Source organism: Pezoporus flaviventris, unplaced genomic scaffold (genome assembly GCF_033815535.1).
Source record: "Pezoporus flaviventris isolate CSIRO_AGI_PZ_B2104156 unplaced genomic scaffold, CSIRO_AGI_Pfla_v1 ptg000054l, whole genome shotgun sequence".
NCBI lineage: Eukaryota > Metazoa > Chordata > Aves > Psittaciformes > Psittacidae > Pezoporus > Pezoporus flaviventris.
In genome coordinates, this window is record NW_026892602.1 from 1,605,891 (window position 1) to 1,630,934 (window position 25,044).

Genomic DNA, 25,044 nt, shown 5'->3' on the forward strand with positions numbered 1-25,044 from the left:
TCTTCTCACCCAAGAGCCAAATAATTTCTCTTGACAAGTAACATGGGATCTGTAGCCAAACCAGCTTACAATTCTGACTTTTCAAAACCTTGCTGGGGATGTGCAGTCCTGAGGTCTGGGCAGCCCTTGTTCCTCTGTGCCAGCCAAAGTTTAGGACAAGGAATTTCCAAAACAGCAATTCCTGTGTCTTCACCAACCAGGCATTGCTGTGCCTGCGTGTCCCAGAGGCTCTCGGCAGTGGAGTCACCCCGGTGAGTTGCCAGGCTCCCAGCAGAAGGTGCTCAGCACGTGTTCCCTGTGCATGACGCTGCGTGTTTATTCACAGTGCTGAGAGATTGGCTGCAGTGCACTTTCATTCTGTGTATTGTTCTCCAGGGCTGGTGATGCCATTGCATTGTGCTGAGTTTTGAAGAGTGCGAGCAGCACTGCTGATGTGACTCCCTGGGAGCCTACTTTCCACTGGCCCAGGATAAAATTGGGTGGTTGGTTCTCTGAACCAGAGAGCAATGGGGCTGGAGTAGCTGGGACACTGGAAAACTATGCAGGATTCACCCAGCTCTCTGGTGATGGATGGATACTCTAGCAATGTGCCAGCCTTCCTAACCAAACTCTGGACGCTGGTGGAAGATCCTGAAACGAACCATCTCATCTGCTGGAGTACTGTAAGTACAGCAACTATGGGGTGTCACCGAGTGCCTGCAACACCAGAAAAACCCAAGTTTGAGGCCTGAGCACTGCATTGCACAGCAACTTCCCTTTGCTTTACAGTGCTGATGGCTAACTGGGGGAGTGAAAGGACTGACATTTCATCAGGAAGCCTTTTGGATATACTTGATATTATTTATCTGCAATATTGCGGCTTTTCTGTTTGAAAGGGACAACTGGTTTGGGAGTATTTTAGTAACAATATATACACACTTCACTTGAAGCATCTTAAAGGGTGTCTGATACTGAATCTTGCAAAAAGCCAGACTATTTGAGGGAGGTTTTCATTTCAATTGAGTCTGCACTTTCCTAAGATCTTCCAGAAAAGGTGCAAAGTCCTTAAAAATTTCCACTGCTGTTCTTATTACAACTAAGAAACACGTGACATTCACAAATGCCTTGAGAGCAGGCAGCAGATAAACAGCATTCAGACATTGGGCTAAAACTTACAGGTTAAACAGATCTCAGACTGACACCCTAAATCACTCGCATTTTGGAAGAGCTTTACTTGATTTTTCAATGAGTCTGTGTGATGATCATGGTGATGTGTGTCTGTACAGCTTCATAAGCATAGATTGCTTTGCTTTGGCTTATTTGTCACTAAGGCATTAATATAGTAAATGCAATCAGATAATTGGAATTATTTATTTATCCCCCTCATACAGCATTTTGATACCAAATTGTGCTTTTGATGTAAGACTTGTTGAAAATAATGTGATTTTTCTTCAGCAGGGAGTTATAAGTCATATGCATTAATGTGTTCTCCAAAATTGGGAACCTATAACAAGAGCAGATTTAAGGGTGTGAGGGAGGGAAGTCTAAAGCAGCCTTTCTGAGCCTTTCTGTCATATATTTGTGTCCAGTAGAGGTTTAGTTGAAGACATGAAGAAGTATTTCAGCTGCATTATTATCCAAGGTAATGGTTGCTTTCTGATGTTGGTATTACATGGCCGTACCTTTGAGAACCACCAAGTTTTGGTATTGTGTGTTTTAAATGACGACTTTCAAACTTGGAAGGATGTTCTAACATGCATGAATAGTCCCCTATCTGTTACAATATCACTATTTCTGACTCACCACCACCACCGTGCTTTGCTTTCCTACCACATATCATAGGCTACAACAAAATTTTAACAACATAACAAATTCTGCAACTACAAATTCTAACAAAAGCTACATTCTTGGGAGGTTTTGGTAAGGCTTTCAGATGTCTAAGTTTCCCAGGTTGCATGTTCCCACGTTTCCCATGTTTTTCCCCTTATATCCATCAGTGCTGTTGGAGCTGAGAAACTGTGTGCATGCCTAAGATTTCTGTACACAATCAGAACTCTTAGAAAATAGGACCTATGAAGGAGAAGAGATGGAGAGGAAACGTGATAATGGTTTATATATACACTGAAGGCAGTTAAAAGATGGAAAGCAAAAGTCTGCTGTCTGTGTCCATGGTAGATTGGACAAGCAGTAATTAAACAAGTAGTTTTTTTTTTAAATGGAAGATGCAGTTAGGAAGAACTGGCAAATTCCTGATGTAGCTTGCCTGGGCAGGGCACAGGGTGTCTGTCATGGTGTGTCTGTCAAAAACAGTGAAGATAAGCATCTGCCAAGACTGACAGAGCCAATTTTGCTTTGGGCAGAGAAGACTTTCAGAGTTTCTCCCAGCTGGTGCCCCTGCAATGTAAGTCAAGCTGCTGTATGGGAACGAGCTGGTACATGCAGGGTTCATTGGTGAACGCACAGTAACACTGAAGTTTCTAGTGTCTGCAGGATCCCTTTCAGGTGCACTGGCTTCTAAGTACACTGCAGCCTTAAATGCAAAGGAATGACCTCTCAAGAGAGGCCATAAGGAGATGTTCAGGTCACAAAACCCTTGTGCTTCTCATTTCACATCAGCATGTGCAGCCCGGGATGCACAGCTGTATCTCAGAGAGTGTGTGGACAGAAGCACAGGAGAAGCAGGATAAACCAGGTCTGTCCCCAAGGCAGCCTTTGCGGTGCTGGGAAACCCTGGTCCGTGCTGTCATATCTGCAAGCTTGGTCTGTGAGGATGCTTCCAGCATAGAGGTTATTAGTGAATCTCTTAAGTTCTGGATCAGCCTTTGCTTCTGCTGCAGGGGGAAAGGAATGATAGGAAAAACCCTGGTGATGGTCAAAGGGTGCTGTCGAGGCAAACAGTCCTGTACAGTGTTTGTAGCAGTGAACAAGGAGCAAGAAGAACAGCTGACCCAAAGCTTCATGTCTGTGGGCATGCAGGGTTGTTGGAGCTGACAAGTGAGCCAGGGAACAGAGGGAATTGAGGAAATTCACACCGTTTGGTGATGAAGATGTAGTGGCCACAAGTAGGGCAGTGGGGTTTGCCATGGATGTGTGGTGGGTCCTGCACTGGGCACTCATGATCCTCTCTCAAGTACCTGTCTGCTGTGAAATAACGCTCCTGGTTGATACACCACTTGACTGCTGGTGATAATGCTCAGTACAGCAGGAGGATGACAGTGGCTGTGCTGGTCTCAGACCCCAGGCTTGCCAAAGTCTTGCAGACCCTGGTGTCTTTGGCTTGCTGTCCCTTGAAACTCGGCTGCAGCTGGGTTGGTAAGTCCCTAACATCTGCTGGTGGCTTTGCACTGGCATAGGTCTCTGTGTCTTGCCTGTCTCTATAAAGCTGAGCGCTTAGATTGCACAGCTGGGTGGCTCCCCTGTCAGCTCCCTGCAGCTTCTTCTCCACAATCAAACCCAGTGTTTGCCCCTCAGTAACATTCTCTGCAAGTTTACAAAAATGCACTGTGTGCTGCAAAGCCTGAAATCATGATTCTTCATTCCTCCAAATTCCACATGCTGCTCCCCCATCCTGAGCAGAGAGGGGATTTAAGCTGGTTTCCGCAATCCCCCTGTACTGGAGACACTGAGGCTGCTGACATTGGGCATTTAGAAAGCATTGTTTAAAATCAATTGAGAGTTCTTCTGTCCCTTATAAAGCTTGCATGGATTGCTGTTTGCAGAATGTTTCAAGGCAGCTTCAGCTTGTTGTATCTCACAGGCCCTCCCTGTACAAGCTGAGCTCTCAGCATGTAGAAAGCCAGGCAGGGAAAGCACATGGCCTGCAGTGTGCCTGTCTCTGCAACAATCCCAGGCAAGTTTGCATTGCTTTGCAGTCACGGATCTCAGCAGTGCAACCCCAGGAGTGGGTATTTTATCTGGTTAACATGGATATTGCTAGCTTGGACTGTAGAGCATAACTGTTAACATATTGCAGGTTGTCCTTGTGTCTGTGTGCTTTCAAAGATAATCAGGAGATAGTGCATAGAGCTTCAGGATCAGTGTCTCCAGAGATGATGTGTTTTCTTGCCTTGCTGTGTTTCTTGTGCCATGTTTCCACGCTGCGATCCCTCCAGGACAGCTGTGCTTTGGAGCGCATGGGTTGGGTTAGACCTATGCAAGCAGATCGAGGGGCTCAGACATCAGAACCTTTCTGTGAGGTCCACACAAGGGGGCCTTATCACAGGCTAACAGGATCTGAGTGCAAATGTCTGCAGTTTTTCTCATATCCAAGGTTCTCAACTAAGCAGTGGCAAAGCTTAGTAGGAAAAGATCAAAACTGCAGTCATGGAGGACTGATTGTACCAGAACTGAAAGGAGCACATGCATCACTGAAGGATGTTGTCACTGCTCTTAGCTTCAAGTTGACAATTTTGAGAGCATGACTTGCCCTGCTGTAGGACTTAAGGGAACCACCACCTCCTGGGGCCCTCTCATAGTCAGGGATGCTCCTCTGACCACAGCTTTGTCCTTGTCTCCTTTGCAGAATGGCACCAGCTTCCATGTGTTTGACCAAGGACGCTTTGCCAAAGAGGTGCTGCCCAAGTATTTCAAACACAACAACATGGCCAGTTTCGTCCGGCAGCTGAACATGTGTGAGTTCAAACTCCAGAGCCTCGCCATGGGGGTCCTACAGACATGGGGGTGACAGAAAGAGCGGGTGGAAAGGGAGCCTGAAAGAGAAGTGTGAGTAGAAAAGTTGAGATCTCCTATTTACACATTGTTGAGCATTATTGATTTTCCTGAAGAGGACTTGCTTCTGGATCCCAGACTTCCTTGCACTGACCTTTGATTCCAGCATGAAATTTCTGTTAGATTACATTGTGAGATGTACAGATTTTAAGTACCAGGTTTTCTGCTTCTCAGATTGCTTCAGTTTGAGAACCTATTTTTATTTCTTTTCCATTTTATTCTATATGGGGCTTTTTCAGCAGCCTGATACTGTGCCATCTCCCTCAGAAACTGCTTCTTCTGGGGGTAGCATGCCTAGACCTTACCAATTTCACCAGCTGTATCGCTGAACTAATAACACAGTACTTCTCCCTGTGAACGTTGCCTTGCTGATCATTTTCACTCCTTAAAGCAGGTTTAGGTGTAATTTTCAGACACATCTAGATCATGACTGTGTTAAGTATGGTTCTTTTCTGATAGCTTTTGTAAGTTTTTTCAATGACCAATTCACAAAATTCTCCAGTGAGGTTGTAACTTTGATATTTAACTATACAGTAGCACTACTGTACATTTTAGGCCAGCCATTAGATATGGTTTAGAAATGTTTCCAGGGTTTCAGAGAAGTACTCAAAGTAGATTTCTAAATGTGCCTGAGACCCTTTTTGGGGTCACCTGGAGCTGGTCTGTGCCTTTGAAAATCCTCCTCCTGAATCCTTTGGCTTGCAAATCCCAGGCTGGTTTGGGGAAGGGACCTTAAATCTCATCCAGTTCCAACCCCCTGCCATGGGGAGGGACACCTTCCACTAGACCAGGTTGCTCCAAGGCCCGTCCAACTTGTTCTTGAACAGTGCCAGGGATGGGGCAGACACAGCTTCTCTGGGCAAACTCAAACCAGAGATTTCATAAGAGTGGGCATTTTAGGTCCTGTCAGTCCAATGTGCTCAAGGGATTGCTGGCAAGTCCTCCATGGTGTGGGCCAGCAGCTGGGGTGGCCAGTGGGGGGCTCAGTGCTCTCCTTTGTGCTGGATTTCTTGTAGATGTGGCCCAAAAGCATGCCCAGATGCAGGGAGAGGGCACAGCTTGAAAAAGTGGGGGGAAAGAACAGAAACATCCTCAGAAGTGATGGGGTGGGAGGTGAGAAGGAAAGCCTGGTCTGTCAGCCCTTCACCTACATCCTCTCCCTGCAGATGGCTTCAGGAAGGTGGTGAACATCGAGCAGGGGGGTCTTGTCAAGCCTGAGCGGGATGACACCGAGTTCCAGCACCTCTGCTTCCTGCAGGGCCACGAGCATCTCCTGGAGCACATCAAGAGGAAGGTGAGGGGACACAGCTTGGGGGGACCCCTGGTGAGCCTCTTGGGTGGGAAGAAAGGCTGAGACATGGCAGATCCCTGGTCCAGAAGGTTCCACACCAACCATGTGGAGACACTGCTTGGTGTATCTTCAAAACATCCCTCAGCAATATGCCCCACAGCTTAGTCTCTGTGTGGAGATGTAGCCCTCTTGGTTTGCTTTAAGCCTGTTGTCTCTTTATTTTGTTTCCCTTGGGCCTTCTGCTAGGAGAGAAGTAATGGATGTTTCCCATCCCTCAGGCATCTTGAATAGGAAATGCCCCAGTAGGAGCCTTCGGCCTTTCTAACCCTCCCAGATTTCCTTTTTGGGGGTGGATTGACCAGAACAGCACTCTGTGGTCATTGTGAGGGTTTATACCACAGCTGAATTCCTCTCTTTGACTCCCCAGATGCTTTATTGCTTTCAGACCACAGGACCCTGTGCTATGGACCTCTCAGCATAACTCCACAATCACCCCGTGGTTTGGTTTCTGTCCATCTCCATGGACAGTTGGGGCAGGGGTCCTTACTGTGCAGGCCTGGACTTTCATTAGAGTTTTGACTGTGGTTATTTGCTCTGTTGTCAGTATTACAAGACCTTTGTGTAGTGCTGCACAGTCAGGCTTGATTCCACCTCTGCTTTTGAATTGTTAGAAGTACAGCACAGCCCCTGCAGGGTCTACCGACAGTCATCTCCTGTTATTATAAAAGAGATAACCTTTTTCTGTCCTCTGTTTCCTGTTTTTTAGGCTGTTACTGATGCCCAGAAAAGGCTGTCCTCTCTGAATTAGCACAGCAATTCTAGGAAAGGGGCTTCAGCAAAAGACTTCTGGAAATCCAAATGTAGTACATCAATTTGTCAGCCTCATCCATGTAAAACACAGAGCTGAATTCGGTCTTCCCGAAGTTAAAGTAGAAAGATTTAATCGAACAAGATAATTCAATTCCTCCCAGCTCCTCAAAATACTTTGTTTCTTTTTCTTTCTCCCAAGCTGATTTCAAATAAGTTCCCCCTCTGCTGGGAAATGTCCTGCTACCAACACACCCTCTGCATGAAAGGATTTGTCCCGCTCTTTGCTCTGTTTTATCTCTTTGGCTCTTGCACCTTAGGGATAGTTCAGACTCTTGTGCACGTTGCCTTTCCCACCATTTCAGCACATCAGAGCACAGCTAGTGGAAGTCCTGCCACAGCAAGGACTCTGCCCTTGGCCCTTCTCGTATCGGTAAAATCCATGTTTGATTTTCCCTCCTCAGGTGTCAGTAGTGAAAAGTGAGGAGACCAAGATGCGCCAGGAGGACCTCAGCAGGTTGCTATACGAGGTACAGATACTGAGAAGTCAGCAGGAGAACATGGAGTGTCAAGTGCAGGACATGAAGCAGTAAGTTGAATTCTGCTTAGTCTGCATTTTCTTCTCTAGAGTTGTTGGTCTTGGGGGATGTTTGAAAGAAGGAGCCATGTGGGATTTCTATGCAGATCCTGTGATCTACAAAATTTGAAGAAATGCTGAGCCTTTCTGTCTTCTGTGAAATGCAGACATATTCTCTTCATCTGTGTTTTCCCTTTACAGATGAGGAAAGTTCAGAGGCAGCCATATAGGAAATACGTGTATATCACAGAATCATAGAATAGTTAGGGCTGGAAAGGACCTTAAGGTCATGAAGTTCCAACCCCCCCTGCCATGGGCAGGGACACCTCACACTAAACCATGTCACCCAAGGCTCTTTCCAACCTGGCCTTGAACACTGTCAGGGATGGAGCATTCACAACCTCCCTGGGCAACCCATTCCAGTGCCTCACCACCCTCACAGTAAAGAATTTCCTCCTTATATCCAATCTAAACTTCCCCTGTTTAAGTTTTAACCCATTACCCCTTGTCCTATCACTACAGTCCCTAATGAAGAGTCCCTCCACAGCACCCCTGTAGCCCCCCTTCAGATACTGGAAGGCTGCTATGAGGTCTCCACGCAGCCTTCTCTTCTCCAGGCTGAACAGCCCCAACTTTCTCAGCCTATCTTCATACTGGAGGTGCTCCAGTCCCCTGATCATCCTCCGGGCCCTCCTCTGGACTTGTTCCAACAGTTCAATGTCCTTTTTATGTTGAGGACACCAGAACTGCACACAATACTCCAGGTGAGGTCTCACGAGAGCAGAGTAGAGGGGCAGGATCACCTCCTTCGACCTGCTGGTCACGCTCCTTTTGATGCAGCCCAGGATACGGTTGGCTTTCTGGGCTGCAAGCACACTGAAGCCGGCTCATGTTAAGTTTCTCATTAACCAACACCCCCAAATCCTTCTCCACAGGGCTGCTCTGAATCTCTTCTCTGCCCAACCTGTAGCTGTGCCTGGGATTGCTCCGACCCAGGTGTAGGACCTTGCACTTGGCACGGTTAAATGGTTAAACCACATCAGTTGTTAAAGCACATCCATCTAGTCAATGGATGTGGTTTTATAAATCACGTACTCTGAGAGGTTTTTACTTGCCTCCAGAATTTTAATACTTACAGAGAACTCTGTTTAAAAAGCACTTCAATAATCAAAAAGACCCCAAAACCTTTTTTTTTACACTCAAAGCTGGTATACATACATCACCAGATGACGCTGGCATCCCAGGCTTTGACAGAGCTCAGACTGGGAAGCTTCATTCCAGCCCAGCACCCTACGTGCCATAGAGAAATACTTCTATCCTACCTCAGTTTTTAATGATTCCCACACTTAGTACATGCATGAAACCCACACTATACAATCCAGGTGCAGTGGCAGTGAAAGAGTTTCTAGGCTTGTATCTTAGTTAATTTTTAAGGAATTCTAGTACCGATGATTTGGCCTTGATTTTAGTTTGTTCTCCCTTTGGATCTGCTTGCTACCTTCCTCCATCTAGCAAAAGGAAAAATTGCATTCAACTGAAGAAAATAATAAGAATTTTATAAAGTAAGATAGATCAGAAATCCCAGGCTGAAACCATGGTGAAGAACCATTAAGGACATAACTCCAGTACGAGCTGTCAGACTAAGGAACCTGCTTTGCTGAAAATCCTGTCAGGACCACTTCAGAAAATTCACTGCAGAGATTCTGGCTGTGGTACTAGGGCAGCTACTGTGCTATTTTGAGCCCTGGCCCTTATCTTCCCAGTTCTAGCATCAATCCCCACTAGAAAAGCTAAACAATCCCAAAGGATTTATAAATTTCACCTGTGTGATAGGTTTTGCTGGCCTGACAGTTTTGTACATCCATATAGTCAAGATAAATTGACAAAATCTTCTGCTCATGGACTTGGCTGGCATCCTAATTTGCAGGCAGCGCAGTAAATAAACTCAGCATCTTCCCATCTCACTTTCTGGGATGATTGTTCAAGGAAGTCTGCAAACTCCCCTGTGTGCTGCATCTGCCGACAGAAATGAAATATGCTCTATGCAGTTGCAAGCTAGACAAAGGCCTGTGCTGGATGAAATCAGTGACTCCCACTAATAAAATCCTTACAGTCCTCCCCATTCAAGGCTCTAAGATGCAGAAGCATCTCTCTAGCTGCTCCCGTCACTCCCAAACATACCTCAAACCACTATGTGTTTGAGGTTTCAGCAGGCAGAATACGTACACTCTCTATCCATAGGATCTCTTGGCCCTTGGGGGCACTGGCGCAGTTGTGGAGGATTGGGCTTTCTTGGCTCCTGCAGGAAGAATAGTCTTGGTATTCAAAAATCATACCAAGTCACAAGTCAGGCCTTGCTGAAATTCTGAGTTTCGCCCAAATGCCCTACACATGTGCCCTCTTGTACTCTCCCCTATAAGTGCTGGCTTCTCTTTTATTTGTTTTACCTCTGTGATTTGTTCTTTTGAGGTCAAGTTAAAACAAGGAAAGCAACTATGTGACCCTGTTTGGGACACCTGAAAAGAGCCAAGCACTGCAAGAGCCCCAGAGTGGGACAGACTTTGCACAGCTGGGTCTGCATCATGGCAGCACTATGGGCTCTTGTGATGCTTCTGTGCTCATGGAAAATTTCTTTTTTTCTCTTCCAGGCAAAATGAAGTTCTTTGGCGGGAAGTTGTTTCTCTCCGGCAGAACCACTTGCAGCAACAGAAAGTGATCAACAAGGTAATGGTTGTATTAGCTCCAAACTCACTTGTGTGCCATGGTGTATGTCCTCCTCTGATTTTTGTTTTTCTTGTCCCATAATCTTCTCCACACTGATATTGCAGTATATTTAGTTTCCCTCTCTCTCAAGCTGTGATGCTTTTGCGTGTCCTATGGAAAGTGGCCATTAACAAAGCACAGATTATGCCCTTGAGCAAAAGAGTTTAATTTCCCTGTGAGTCCTTGCTGATGGTGATATTAGAAACCATTTTTCTGTTGAAGACCTGAGCAAGAGAGCACAACTCTCACTAATTGCCCTGTATTGGCTAAGTTGTGGTTGTACAAGTGCCTTTGGACTTCCCAAGTCTTTTCTCTTTCCTTTCTACAGGAGAGGAACCTCCCTCTCCTGCCAGCATCGAAGCTGCAGGCAGCAGAATTGATTAACCATTCCCACAGTAGGGATCTCCAGCAACAGTTACATTTGCTGGTGTTACTGGTATAGAATCCCAAACTGGTTTGGCTTGGAAGGGACCTCAAAGCTCATCCAGTTCCAACCCCTGCCATGGGCAGGAACACTTTCCACTAGAGCAGGTTGCTCCAAGCCCAGTCCAACCTGGCCTTCAACACTGCCAGAGATGAAGCGTTCCCCAGTTCTTCGGGCAGTTGTGGAATTGCTGATTGAGGAATTACTGTACAATCTTGTAGACCCAAGGAGAGCGGCAGAATCATTTCCCATAGCGCCTAGCATGAGCAGTGCTAGAAAAGACCTCTCCAGTGATTCGCAGATGGTGCTGACGTGACTGAGCATGTCACATTGCCCAATCCTCCCGAGAGCTACGTTCTGACCTTCACGTGGCATCACAGAGTCATAGGACCAGATAGAAATGCATGAGGCTATCAAGTCTTCCTCCAGCTCTGAGGCTGGGCCAGCCACACCACTCATGGTGGAAACATTTATGCAACTCTTTTGTGTTATATTGAGCAATGAGTAAGAGCTGTGATATAATAATGCTCTCTTTGTCTGGAGGGCAAAGCAGGGCATTAGGCTCAAGCTGACCTGGGAATACGTTGCCAAGTGGTTCCCCTCCAAAACCATTCTGCATCCTTTTTAGAGTCCTCTTCTGTTGATACTGAATTTCACAGAGCTGAAGAACTCATCCAAAAGAGATGAGAACTCCATCCAGAGCCTCCCCTAGGGGGCTGCCTCTTTCACTTGCAAAGTCTTTTGTTAGGCTTTATAGAGGCTCTTGTAAAGGTCTCTAAAGATTTTTATGGAAGAAAAGTCTAACTGCAGGCCTAGGAATATTTGCATGTGTACTTCACGGGCAGATTCCCAGGTCTAATCAGGGTAACTGGAATTCTGCTTGCACAGAAGCAAAGAGAGAAGGCACTCAGCACATGCACCTATCAGCCTTTGCTCAAAGCAGGCACCTGGCTGAGGTCCTTGAAAGCGAGACAGGTCGTTTGATTTCTTGGAATGCTTGGAGGTGTCTTGGGCTCCAGTGTCTCTTGCCATTTGGCTCCCACATTCCATGGCTGCTCCCAGCTTTGGGGTGGTGTCGGGAGGGAGGAATGCGTGAGATAAGGATGGCTGCGAGTGCTGAATCACTCTGCTGATGAGCAACGAATTTTGATCTCTCCTGACAGCTGATTCAGTTTCTGTTTGGCCAGCTCCAATCAAGCCCTAGCAGCACTGGGATAAAGAGGAAGCTGTAAGTACCCTTGTGTGGTGCTCACACGCTCACGGGTGCATAATGCTGCCCCTCACTAAAAGCACAAGCTCAGCTTGCCCAGGCGGGCGGTCACCGGACCAGGGCACCATGGTGATGGGAAATGAATGGGCTGAACTGTCGAGTCAGACCTGCTGACATGCCCCATTCAGTGGCCTTTAGAGAAGCACCGTGTCAGCTTGTGACCTTTATTGGGGGAACACAGTGCGCGGTGGGAGATGGGAGCACTGATTATTGGAAGGGTAAAGGGCAGGACCCCACTGCTGGTCCTACAGTTTTGCCACTTGCCATCAGCAGGAGCAGGGCCTGTACAAAGTAGGAGCAGAACGCAGCTAGCCCACAGGCACCTTTAGATTGATCCACAGTCACTGCATGAGGTATGTCTTCAACACAGGTTTGGTGGCAGGTAACCTGCAGGCCTTACAGAGAAGAAGGAGGAAAAAGGTTTTAGCTGAGATAAATAAGATAAATAAGGTCTTCATGGACAGGATTGATATGTCTGTAGGTGTCACAGGAACGTCTGACGCAGGAGGCTTTAAATGGGTTAGTTGCCAAAGTCACTGAATACCAAGACCCAGGACACAGACCACTTCTTATTGTCGGTGACTACATCTGCAAAAGCCTGTCAATCATTTATTAAAAGCCTGTATGCAATGAGTTTAGGCTCTGCTCTGCTTCATGTCTCCCTCTGCTTTGTTACTTACTTAATAGGTGGCATGGGTTCCGTTTATGCAGCGCTATGTATAAAAATGTAGCCTTGCCAAAGAGGCCCTGAGTTCAAGAGAGCTGGTAACAAGGCCAGATTCCCAGCACTGTACTAATAATTCCAGTGTAGCTACCTTAAGCAACTGAGGATCCAGCCTAGAGCTTGAAAACACCAGCAATTAGAAGAAAGCATGAATTGAATTTCTTCAGTTCAAAATATGAACTGATTATTTTATTTGTATCTTTCAAACGAGATCTAGAAAACCTAGATCATCTCTTCTCTATATGGCTAATGCACTTTTTTAACTGACTGTGACCTCAAAAACTGTTTCCCTTTCTTGTCCATAACACTGGACAAGAAAGCACCTTACAGCTGAGGAAAAGTAGAGTACCTGGGAAAAATAATCCTTGCCTGAGAGATGTTTCTCATATAAACAACCAGGAACCAGTCAGTTATGTGCTGGGAAAACAAACCTGTTTCTCTTCACAGACCTCTGATGCTTGACAACGGGATCTCAGCTCCACAAGTGTCCAAGTTCAGCCGGCATTTGTCTACAGACCCCCTTCATGACCCCTATTTCATACAGTCGGTAGGTTTACACCAGCCTCTGAGCTTTGTGGGATTTCTTTGGCTGGGGTGGGAAAATGTTTGAAGCAATAATACAGGTTACACAGCAAGTAGTTTGGCAAGAGCTTGGCAGAGAAGAGGCACACCAAGCTGGGTGACATTCATTGTTTCTTCAGCTCCCCTGTTTCAGGAGGGGCATGTACTTGCATGCCCTTGTGCTGCTCTGTTGATGTGGGAGGGAAAGGCAGACCCTGCACACCAAACTCTCCATGGTGTTACCCCAGCCTGGCTGACCTTAAGGACAGCGAGGAAGAAGTATGTTCTCGCAGGGAGTACTATGATCTTTCTGACCAGAGCCAGGTTGTTGCAGTTGCTGACGAACAGGAGGTCCCAAGAGGGCAGCTGTGCTCTGTTGGATCCAGAGGAAGCCAAGCAGTCTAGGCAAAATATCAGCCATGGCAAATCCTCTCTGTAGCTGACACTTCGGTCACAGTGCTCATTTTGCACTGCACCTCTGTATGGTTGGAGAAAAGATAGGAGGAAATCATATTGTTGCATAGTAGGTAAAACCTTTCTTGGTTTCTGCACAAAGAGAACGCGGGCATGGTGAGCAAACAGTGTCTCAGATAGGGCCTTGGACTTGTTCTGGGCCTCAGAAGAATAAATACGACTTTTGCTTTCTTTTTTAGCCATCAACAGAACCTGCCTCTTGCTTAAACAGCCCCACAGTTGCTGGAGGACCCATCATATCTGATGTAACTGAAGCATCACCATCCAACATAATAAATATGCATTCTCCTCCTGAAAATGACAGGTAAACATGTTTGTGATAAAAACCAGGGTGAGTCAAGTGTGGAAATGCATAACTTTAAAAGAGTTTTTCCTGGCCGTAATGCTACCAAAGTCTGTCTGATTCACAAATCTCCATAGGAATTGTGGGCTGGAATATTTTATCCAATGAAGGTCAGATTGTCTGAATTAGGGAGGGATAATAACAGCATAAATTTGGAAACAAAGTCACAGCTTTCATGCTGAGAACCTCCACTAACCTCTTGGAGAAGTATTCCATGTTTTTTTATATTTTGTTCTCAGGACAGGGGCTCTCTCAGACTTTATCAAATAATGAGGTACTAGCATTTGTTGGGCTTGTTGAGAGAGAAAAAGAAGTTTCCTTTTTGGCTTTGGCAAAGAAGAAACAGAATCAAACTTATTCATCTTTCTGCTAATGAGAACAGAAGGGCTGCATCACAACAACTTCCGATGTTTGACAGCTTTTCTGTGAAAAGGCCCCAGTAACTTAGGAACTGAAGGCAGAGGTATTTTAATGCTTATCTCTTCCTGCCACAGACATGTAGAGTGTTTAGGGCTAGTAGCAGAATAGAGCTAATAGTGTCAGTGGAAAGTAAGTAGACAGATGAATCATGGAAACAGTTTCTGAGGCGTAGAGGCGAGGTAGTTATACTTCAGAAATTGCCTGTAAATCTGCTTCATAATTGAAACCATAGCCATAAAATTAGCTAGAAACATGTAAAGAGCTCCAGATAAGGAGCAACAGCAACAAATAAACCACTACCACCACCAGCAAAACTACTACCACCACCAAAAACCAGGAGCCATTTCTAAAGCAGAAAATGGCGAATTATTACCTTCAAATTTCTTATTTCTGCTAATTACTGAGTGCCATCTGGTGGCCTCTGATCTGTGCTGTGCCTGAGGATCTGAGCCATCCATGGCCCTCATGAGCTTAGCACTGTGCTACTTCCTAAACCAACAAGACTATCTGGTGGGAGTTTAGGATTAATGAGATGAGAAGACGATCTGAAAGGAATTCTGAGGAAGGCTTTGTAGAGTCACATCCTACCCCCTAGGTGTGACACACCTGTGTGTTGTCATACAGCAAAGCTAGTCTGTAAGTGGCGTAAGACGGTATTTTTCCAGTATGGCTTTCCATGCCCTGTGCCTATTGATCTACAGGACTTTGTCCCTTTGTCTCCAGTTGTGCAGGATCCCAGGGAGCTGTAAAATCACCTACTAGTAGTATGGAGTAGATTTTTACATACAAAATGCTACTATTCAAAACTTCAGTGTCTGCCTAGCAGTAACCGGAAGTGCCTTTTCCACTGGAAAAAGGCTGACCTCTGATTTCAAACCAGTAAAACATCTGACTGGGACTGTTAGATCTTGACAGCTTCTGTTCCAAATCCTTCAGAGCCCAAGGTCCTGACCTGTGTTATTGGGATCTAGAGTGCTTGCTGGTTACATCCTAACTCCAGCATGGAAAAGGTCTTACCAATCCCATTGCTATCTCTAGGGTGGAGACTTTTCCAGGGGAACATCCCTAGCCTTGTGACCCTTTAGCTTGTCTCAAGTTTAATGCTCATCTGAGGAATGATTTATACATGGAAGTGTATTTTCCATATTTGCAAACAGTGAAAGGGGCAAATTCAGTGTAATTCTGACTGATGGAGTAACTGAAGGTATTCCAGATGAGCATGTTTCTAGATCTTGCTGAAATGTTGCTGGTTTCTTTTGCCTGTCTAGGGAAGTGGAAAGACACTGTGGGGCAGTTTGGGAATTGAAAGCAAGCCCTTGTTCTATTCCACTTCCCAGCAAGGCCTTTGTAGAGCAGATAGATGTGTGTGTGGTGCTAAGTCTTGTCTTTGATACAGAGAGAAATGCCTCATGCTGATCAAGGAAGAGCCAGTCAGCCCCGGAGTGAAAGCCACCACTGAGCCTGATGTCCCGCTGCCAGGCTGCCAGGCTTGCTCCGAGCCTCCCGTGCTTCCAGTGGCCATGGTTCAGTCTGTTTTGGAAGGCAAAGGGAGCTGTGGCACGGCCCCTCCAGGGACCTCGCAACCATCTGAGAGAAGAGGCAGAAGGGCACTGCTGGACAGGTGAGGGGCGCAAGGGATTGCTGCAGCCCTGTGTGTTCATGGCCCTCTTTTCCCATTCACAGCAGAGAAAGGGAGGCTGAATTTGTCATCTAATGCAGCCTGGTGAGCTCCATCCTGTACCTGTGGCACCTGCTTAGAGAATGCTTGAAGCCCAGGGGACAGCTCACAGGGGTAGGGGGATCTGTGGATGAGTTTGCTTGAGGGACCCAGCAGAGAAGGAGCTGTCAGAGCGTGTGTGTCAGAGCCATGGAAGCAGGAAGAGGCTTTTTGCAGTGAGAGGGATTTGCCCAAGTTCCAGGTGTCCATCTCTACAGACTTGCAGGCCACTGCACCACACTACACCTCCAATAGCTTGTGTGCCTTCTGCCACTTGTTTTGTTGAGTCATTATGTAAAGTCATAAGGAAATATTTGTCAGTGGTGTTTCTGTGCAGTGAATGAGTTTTCATTTGTGTGCTGGTATACAGAGAGTGATGGACAGTGACAATCACTAAGTAGGGCATATATTTGATAGGGCATCAAAGCATTCATCAGGTCCAGGCTTGGGCTTGAGAAGGAAATAATTTGCCCCGTCTTTTCCTCTCCTGTACTGTGAAGTCAAATAGACTTTTCTCCTTACTCTGTTCTCCCTGTGCCTCTCCTCCTATCCCCTTTCCAAGATTTCTTCTTTCAGTACTAGATCTGTCCTCAGAGGGCAGTCACCATGTGACAGCATGCTCTGGGGAGGCACCGGGGAGCTGGCAGCATAAGAGATCTGGTTTCCCCATTTCTGACTTAGAGTGAAACCCCACAGAACTTAGCTGCATTACCATGCTTGCCTCCTTGAGCTGGAGTGGCTCAGTAAAATGCTAGGCATCCAAAGCAAGGCTTTATAAAAGGGTGCAAAATCGTGCCTTAAAATCACGAAATAGCAGCTGAGGCAACTCACAGGGATGGAGAGTAGAGAGTTTATGTTCACTGAGTGCAGGGTTCTGGTGCAAAGGGATGGAGGTTTCATTATTTTGAAACCAGGCCATGCAGGTATCCTGCATGTGACAGTCACCCAGAAGATGATGTCCTCTTGTAAGGGGCTTTCGACAGTGCCATTAGGCTCAGCCACAGTGCAGTCAGGGTGAGCCACTTCTGGAGTTGGAGTCTGCCATGGGCTGAGCCTGAAATCCCAGTAGCACCAGTGTCGTGAGTGAGTGCACAGCAGACTTCATCTGGAGGAGAGCATGGTCTACAATTGCAGAATTCATTCTTGATGGCAACTGCAGCAATGTAAGGACAACGGGGCAGAAAAAACACTATAGGTTTATCAGAAAGACTTCTATTTTCCTTTGGTTCCTTACAGAGAACCAAATTCCTCCTTCTGAACCCACTGGGTACTTCAAACCATTTTATTAGAAGAAAAATAATCCTAAAAAAATCATTGAAAAATAATTTCAAGGCAGGCTGCCTTGAAAACCATTAGTTAATTCAGCCATCTTGGACCCAGTAGGATGGGAATACAGCCTATTCTGGATCCCAAGTGCCTCTCTAGGATTTCTTCCAAGGAGAGCTTTGCATATCCCAGTCTTGAGGAGATGTGCACAGACTCTCCATCCCCAAATCACATGTCACCCAGGAAAGTAGTCCCACCTGTTTTACCGCCAGCCCAGCTCCCTGTGTGCTCTGCTGGGTTGTACTTCTGGGGCTAAAGCAAGTTATATGGCATAAAACCAGGCTGACAGTGAGCTCTGTTTTTTCAGAAAGAGATTTAAGTATAAACTCATGTTGGAAGTCTGCTCAGTCCTGCTTTCTATATGTATCTATGCAAGTCTCATTCGTGGCAATATTTCCCCTTGTCTTTTCTCAGAACAGATATTTCAGATCCCTTGGAGGGCTCCGACTGGAGCTTGGAAGGGCTGCAGCTGCTGCTGAGGAGCCAGCAGTATGGCCTGGAGCCAGCCAGCCTCTTGGATGTGAGTGTCCGGCTGCAGGGAGCAGTTGCGGGGTTCGCAGTGGTACTTTGGGCTGTAAATCAGACAGACACACAGACCGCGCTGCTTGTCCTGGTGCGGCACTTTATCTGTCAAGATGCTGCCCTATTTTGACCTGCTTGAAAGAGCTGGCAAGATTTCAGACTTTAAATGATGCTTTTTTGTATTTGTTCTGAAAATACATGTTTGAACTTCACGAAGCACAAAACACAGTGCACTTGGTGAAGACATCAACACGAGACCTAACACATTTATGTAAAATAGGTTTAATACAACCGTCTAGCTAGTTTGGTAATTGCTTTGGGTGGGTTAGAGTATTTTCTGCATATTCTGCATCTTAGCTACTCCGAGACTGTTTAGCTCTACTACCTTCCCCTCTTCTTCACATTATGGGAAGTGTAGCTGATGTCACATTTTCTCTCTGCTGAGATATTTATCTGTCTGCAGTTCTTAGGTCACTTTTTTTCTTTAGAAATGGATGGTGACTTTTTCGTTAACTACATATGCAGCAATATGAAGGCTTGTTTATTTATCTCTTTCTCTCTCCCCCCATACATATGGTTAGTATATAAAAGGTTTTTGCCAATAATCAAATAACTCTGTATGTAAGAATCTGTATGTCAAATATATGCTCCCTTGAGGAGGTGCTTCAAATACAGACACACGGTAAGCTTGCATGGATAAGTAGGAATGAAGAATCATTAAAAAAAAATCAATTTTATTCTCTTAAAGCTAATTCCCAAGTGTCTGTGATTGATTTTGACTTTACAGTAAGCTTTTCTAATGACCTACTCTATCACTGACTCCACTGGTTTCTGTTTCTTATTTCTCATTAAAAGATGTTTTCCTGTTACTGACACACTTTTCTTTCTGTGCCACTCAACGTCACAAAGGTGAGAATGAATCATAAAACTGTATCCCCCGATGAACAGCTCTTTTCCCAGGTTGCTCAGACTTCTTAAGAAATGGCCATTGAGGCATTGATGCAGCAGTAATCTGCCCTCTTCTACCATGTTTTGGAATGCTTTCAAAAAAATATGAATCTGTAAGTGTCGTGTGACCCAAAAGCAGCAAGAAAGGGCTTTGACTTGGATGTGCAGTAACACAAATAGCTGCCCTGGTTTACAGCGTGACTGACACAGGGTGACTGCTCTGTCTGTGCTGTCCCACCACTGGCAGCAGCAAGGCTTGTGGCTCAGCACAAGTGCCCACCACTGCACCCGTGCTGTTCTAGCTGTGCTGCAGATCAATACTCATGGAGCCTGCCACTTCAGCCAGTATGTTGTAGGAGCTGAGGCACAGGCCAGAATTGTTTTCTGGTATCTCTGCCAGCACAGTTGTGACCCCAGCAGGCAGCCAAGGCAGGCAGATGAGCATTGGCGTGTCCTAAACCATGACATCTTTGAGCCCTCATTGTATTTTTCTCTCAACAGGTCTTTAATCCCAATTTATCTTTCAATGAGTGGAATTTGACTGAAATGGAAGCTAGTCTGTCCCCGGTAAGCAATGTGTATTTCTCAGATAATAATAATAATGATGCAAGGCTTGTGCATAACTGAAGAATGCTGAGATATTTTACAAACAGAGGGGAGAGTGGTAAAGCACAGCAAGTACACATCTCCTGGGGCTAGGCTGAGAGTGCTACCTTATACTCTTGAGCTGCCTCTCCCACTAATCCAGAGCTTGTTTAGAAACACACTGCTGTTATGGAGTCTTTAATTGAAACTGGCTCTGAACTTTCTTTTGGCATGAATATCAGATCCTGCTTATACCAAAGATTCATAAAGTGTCTGTGATAAAAGCTCTTCATAAAGTGCAGCCATCCCTGTACATCTCGGGAACAGTGAAACCATGTGTGATTAGAATAGAGGTTCATGCATGCTCCTACAGAAGAAACAAGGAGGAATTGCTTGGCAGTATTTTTTGGGGATTGACATTGACACAGGCATTTCTGAAGTGCACATGGTGATTTAATAAGCAGTGAAGGAAATGTATAATTTGTGGCTGGGTTCTTTTTCCTGCTGCATGAAGGGTAAATTTTCAGAGCCTTCATTGCCAGCCAGGTTGGATAAAGACTTGGATAGTTCTGCCATCTCTACAAATGTGCAAGCAAAGTGTAATCTGTTCTAATGATGTGTGAAAGGTCTCTAAGCCTGCTTCATGATATCACTGTCCTTTTTAAGTTTTGATCTAATCATTTCAAATTTATTAGGAAATTCCACTTCCTGAGTGTTAAGAGGGAGAGTCTTTGAAGAGATAGATATTATTAGCAAGTTGTGGAAGCAAGGGACAGTCTCTTTTTAAAAGGATTGCATTAGAGGAAAGGCCAAGGAGGAGGCTGCAATGTTCTAGAGTTCAGTTCTCAAGTCCCAGCATCTGGTGTAGCCCCCCAGAGGTACGCTTGCTTGTCCTGCAGGAAGTTCTGAGCACAGAGAAGCCTGGAAGGTAATACCTGCTGCAACTCTGTGCCTAGAAGTGCCATGCAGGCAGAAGCTAGTTGTACTTTAAACAGTCAAAGGCAAATGAAAGGAAGAGTCCATTTATATGGAAACAGAAAGAAATCCATTAAAATATGAAAGATTACTTTCATATTTGTTGCTGGCTCCAGAGAATTCTGGGTTTGCTTTGTCTGGCAGCCAGGCGGTGATGGCCAGTGACACTAGTCTGGTCTCCTTGTGTGGCATGAGCCTCATGCCATCCTAGCCAGTGCTGACAGGGGCTTACATCTCCTTTAGCCCTCTCCATCAGGCATTCTTCCCTTGAGCACACACTTTTGGCTGTTTTAGCAAAGTAGAGGAGAGGCAGGGCAGGGAGCGCAGCATTGATGAAGCACTGATTTTTCAGAAATGGTCTAGTTCTAACGAGCTCCCCTGTCTTTGTATAATTGTACATTGTAGTTTATATTTTTGCATCAAGATGCAGCGTCTCACAGTGGATCTGGAGAAGAATGCAACTGAGCTGTCCTCAAAAGTGTTCAACCCACCGTTTAACAGCACCTGCCCAGGTAGGAGCACTGGCAGCTCTTGCAGACTGGAGAATGGGGATGTAATGAAGGTGTTAAACATGTCAGCAGCTAGATGCATCATCCAGCACTGACCATTTGCCTCTTTGAGGGTACAAAACATATTGGTTATTTGACTTTTCATGATTGTCAATCCGCAATGTTTCCATAACAACTGTGAAGCAAGTTACTGAGCAGTGGGAAAAGTATGGGTGATAAACTGAGGCTTAAATGTAATTGAACTACCTCTTTCTGCTTGGGTCGTCACTGTATCTACTGGTATCTCCTCTGCCTGTTCATTGCCACCTAAGAGCAATGTGGGGATCTAAGCAGCTAGGGGTAGTAAGGACTGCATGGGTGCTGTGTTTCCTTTTCCTCCTGCTGCAGAGAGGTGACCCGGTAGTGGCTAGCAGGCAGAGTCAAGGTTATGTCTCAGCTTCTCCAGCTGACCTTCTCTCACCCACTGATTCTGATAAAGTGTGTCATCAACCTTAGATATGAAACCAGATGTGTTTTCCTGGTCTTGGAATAGTGATATTATTTTCATGTGTATTCAGCTGGGCTAGACCTGAAAGAAAAGTTTTTGTGAGCCTCCACTTGGTACTGTAGCGATCTGAGACCAATTGAGAATCTGGACACGTTGTGTGTTGTTCAAGGACTTCCAGTCTCCACTTTAAACTTAGCATCTTGCATGAGCATCGAAGGTGTTAGAAGCCCAGCTATGTTGGAGAGAATTCTTCAGCAGGCTGGAGCTGAACTGCACAGGAGGAGCATCCTGTGCACTGCACAGGAGTTTGCAAAGCCTTTCCAGTCCCTGCAGTGGCATGCTGCTGGAATAGTGGGGCAATTGACAGATGTCTCCTTCTGCAAAGATGAGGAAAACCAGACAATTCTTGAGTGAAGGAGAAGAGAAGCTTTCCAGTACCTCCAACCATTTGGTCATCACTCTGACTTCTTGTGAGGCACCTCAGCATTCAGGCAGAATCCAGCTTGGCAACCTGCAGAGATTCCTACTGATTTTAATGAGCATTTGAGTGAGTCTGAGTTTGACTCAAGTGTTTCTAAGCATTTTTTGCCTGGAATGAGGCCCCCTCACCTCCTGATGCAGTGGGGATTTGCCACTTTTTCAGTTCTACGTACGTAAAGCCTGGTAAATTGCCTTCCAGAAACTGAGTTTTCTCTTGTCCGTTTGTATTGCAGGGAGAGATGTCATTCTTGAAAGCACCCAGCAGTTCCTCGTTGATCGTCAGTCAGTCTTTGGAAATGACCTCATCAACTTGCCTGAGAGTTCATCGCTATATGTTCCATCTGACAGTATGGCTTCCTACCTGTCCTCTGTGGGTGTCCAAGGGGAGATCCCATTAAACCTGAGCTCCTCAACTGACAACAATCAGTGATTTAGATTCCAAGAAATGATGTCTCCCTCCCACCCATCCAAGCATCCACAGTTTTGAATGTAAAGAAACAAAAGTGACTCAGAAACCCACAAGAGAGTTTCTTTTTGTCCCCTTTCTTTTTCAGTAGATGGAAATGTTCAGTAGCTGTTGCATTACCCTCCCTGCACCTGAATTTCAGTGTTTGCCCAGGACAGCAATTTTAAATGAAATACTGCTTCTGGTGCTTGCTCCTGTGGGGAGTGAGAACTTGGCAGGTTTGGGGATTTTTGCCTTTTAAGTGCTTTTAGAAGTTTCAAATTTAATAAAATTTAAGTGAAGAGTAGCTTGAAAGTACATCAGGGACTTCATAAAATATAATGATCCCAACTAGTGTCTGCAACAGCAAAATACTGGATTTTATTGGGGCAGCACAGATTAGCTAAGATGCCTGACCCTTCTGGATGCTGGTTGTTTTTTTTTTAATAGGAAAATAGTTCTATATGCCAGTCCAATGCTTTAAAAATATTCCTTTATTGATTTTCTGGTTTTTATGGGATGTATTTGTGCCACTTCTTTATCGTCCTAGGGTGAGTAGGAAAATGAAGATCTCTTCTGGTGTGCAGAAGGTAATTATCTGAGTGACCACTCAGAATGTGTCTCTGGCTCCCAATGGAGCTACAGACCACTACAGAACCCAAAACATCCTGTGCTGAGTTGAAGGGGTTTGTTGTTTGGGATGTTTTTCCCCTAAATTTATTTCTTCTAACATACAAACAAAAGGGATAGATTCTTGTGCCTGCACAACTTTCCACTTTGCAAAGAGGACAGCGGAGGTGGACTCTGGGTTTTGGTGCTGGCTAAGCGTTGTATGTCCAGTCCAACGTCTTTTTCCCTTGGCCTTGACCTGTTCTAGTTCCCCTGAAGATGTGCCTGTTGATTTATTGATGTATAAAATCTGATGAACCAATTTAATAGATTGGATCCCCTTTTTAGGAGGGCTCTCAGCTGCTCTATGTAGGAGAGAGGCAGAAGGGTTAGTCCACCATGTCCACTAACTTTCTTCCTGTCCTTTGTGCACCTGAGACCAGCCTCCAAAGGTTGAATTAATCTTCCTCTACCATATGGTTTCTGACAACTGATTTTCTCAACAAAGCAGAGCTTTGTTTTTTATTCTAGTAGTTCTAATGAGAACGTATTATTTATCTCAGTAGCTTCTGAGTTGCTTTTCCTTAGGAAAGCTACCCTAATGCAGTAAGAAACATCCAGGAAATTCATCTAACTCAGGCCTCCTAAGGGCTTAGACAGGGAGGTGTGAGCTGTGCCAGTATCATTTGAAGAAATACTCTGCTTGCTTCCACTGCCATGATGACTCTTGGTTCTAAACTGTATTTCTGAGCATCCGACCCAAAATATAATCAGGTGAATGCAGGCTCACATTCTCCTTAGTAAGATGAGCATGTTTTCAGTGGACCTTCCTGTCAGAGCCCTTCCCTCCATCCATTTATCAGTATGTGAAAGATGTGTTAGCTCAGAAACATGAATTTTTGAGCATGTTTTTCCCCAGGTAATTACTGTGTGCTGGGAGCTCTGCCACCACTGTGGTGGTGCAGACTTTGCAGGAGTGAGGTTGTGAGAGCTTCTGAATGAATTCCATACACTGGTTATTTTTGTTCAGGACTGAGGGAGAATGCTGGCAGCCCTATTGGCCAGGTATTTAGATGATGTGCTTGAGTGTAGGTTTCCCTTTCTGGCAGATTTGTGCTTTGACAGTTCACCTAGATCAATCCATTTGCCACTGTATTTTGTCATTTCCAGAGATGGAAAGTGGTTGAGCTGCACTCTGTTTATTTCTTTTCTCATGATTGAAAATTGTCTGGTGTCTTCTATTAACTGCATGTTGTCCCCATTCAGGATTTACATCCTTCTCTGAACCTTCACATGCTAGATTGCCTTAAAGTTAACACTGAATGTATTGATCTGGTAAGGTTGAAGCATGTGCTTAACTTCAAGCTCCTAGTAGTTTTCCCATATTTTTATGAAGCCTATTGCATGCTTGAGGTTAGACATGTGTTAAAGTTAACACTGAATGTATTGATCTGGTAAGGTTTAAGCATGTGCTTAACCTTAAAGTTAACACTGAATGTATTGATCTGGTAAGGTTTTAGCATGTGCTTAACTTCAAGCTCCTAGTAGTTTTCCCATATTTTTATGAAGCCTACTGCATGCTTGAGGTTAGACATGTGCTTCCAAGTCAGTCTTACTGGGTTGTCTAGTTAGGGTTGAGAATGAACCCTTAAGTAGCTTAGGAGAGCTACTTATGGGTAGGCAGAGGTGCAGCTCAGGCAGCATGGGGCTGCAGTATTTTAACAGTGCCAAGCAGACTGCACCCTCTTTGAGCAGCCCCTCAGGGTGGCTCTTGGGTTGTTCTTTAGGCTTTGTGCTCTACTAAAAACAAAAGACTGGAGCTCAATGGTGAGAGAGGAATCTTCAGGAACAGTATTCAAGAGCCAGACCTGTGAAGAAGCAAGCTTGTGTTCCTTGGCTTTTTACATTGTTAATTTGACTTGAAGGTGACATGCTGAGACTGCGTTTTTGCACTATGCTGTATATTTGTAAAGTTTTACAGAAAACACTAATTAAACGTGTTTCCTTTTTCTCATTTAGTCCTGCTCTGGCATTTCTCTCACTACTTTCCCTTACTCCTTTCCTCCTTCCCAAGGAGGAT

At 45.3% G+C, this 25,044-nt stretch overlaps 1 protein-coding gene across 3 annotated transcripts; it reads left to right on the forward strand.

Annotated features, from left to right (window-relative positions):
* The first annotated feature begins 112 nt into the window (after positions 1-112).
* On the forward strand, positions 113-24,383 carry HSF4 (heat shock transcription factor 4). Of its 3 annotated transcripts, none has more exons than XM_061468974.1 (13): positions 113-662; positions 4,502-4,610; positions 5,874-6,001; positions 7,270-7,394; positions 10,031-10,106; positions 11,733-11,797; positions 13,011-13,110; positions 13,778-13,902; positions 15,758-15,982; positions 17,819-17,924; positions 19,376-19,441; positions 20,859-20,946; positions 22,144-24,383. In XM_061468974.1, exons 1-13 carry the CDS (start codon positions 540-542, stop codon positions 22,338-22,340), a joined length of 1,533 nt encoding a protein of 510 aa, XP_061324958.1. In that variant the 5' UTR covers positions 113-539; the 3' UTR covers positions 22,341-24,383. The 3 variants fall into 3 exon arrangements, with proteins under 3 accessions (XP_061324958.1, XP_061324960.1, XP_061324959.1); XM_061468976.1 differs by having other exon boundaries at positions 20,840-20,946; positions 22,144-22,274; XM_061468975.1 differs by lacking the exon at positions 113-662 and adding an exon at positions 2,529-3,291.
* Positions 24,384-25,044: the final 661 nt, after the last annotated feature.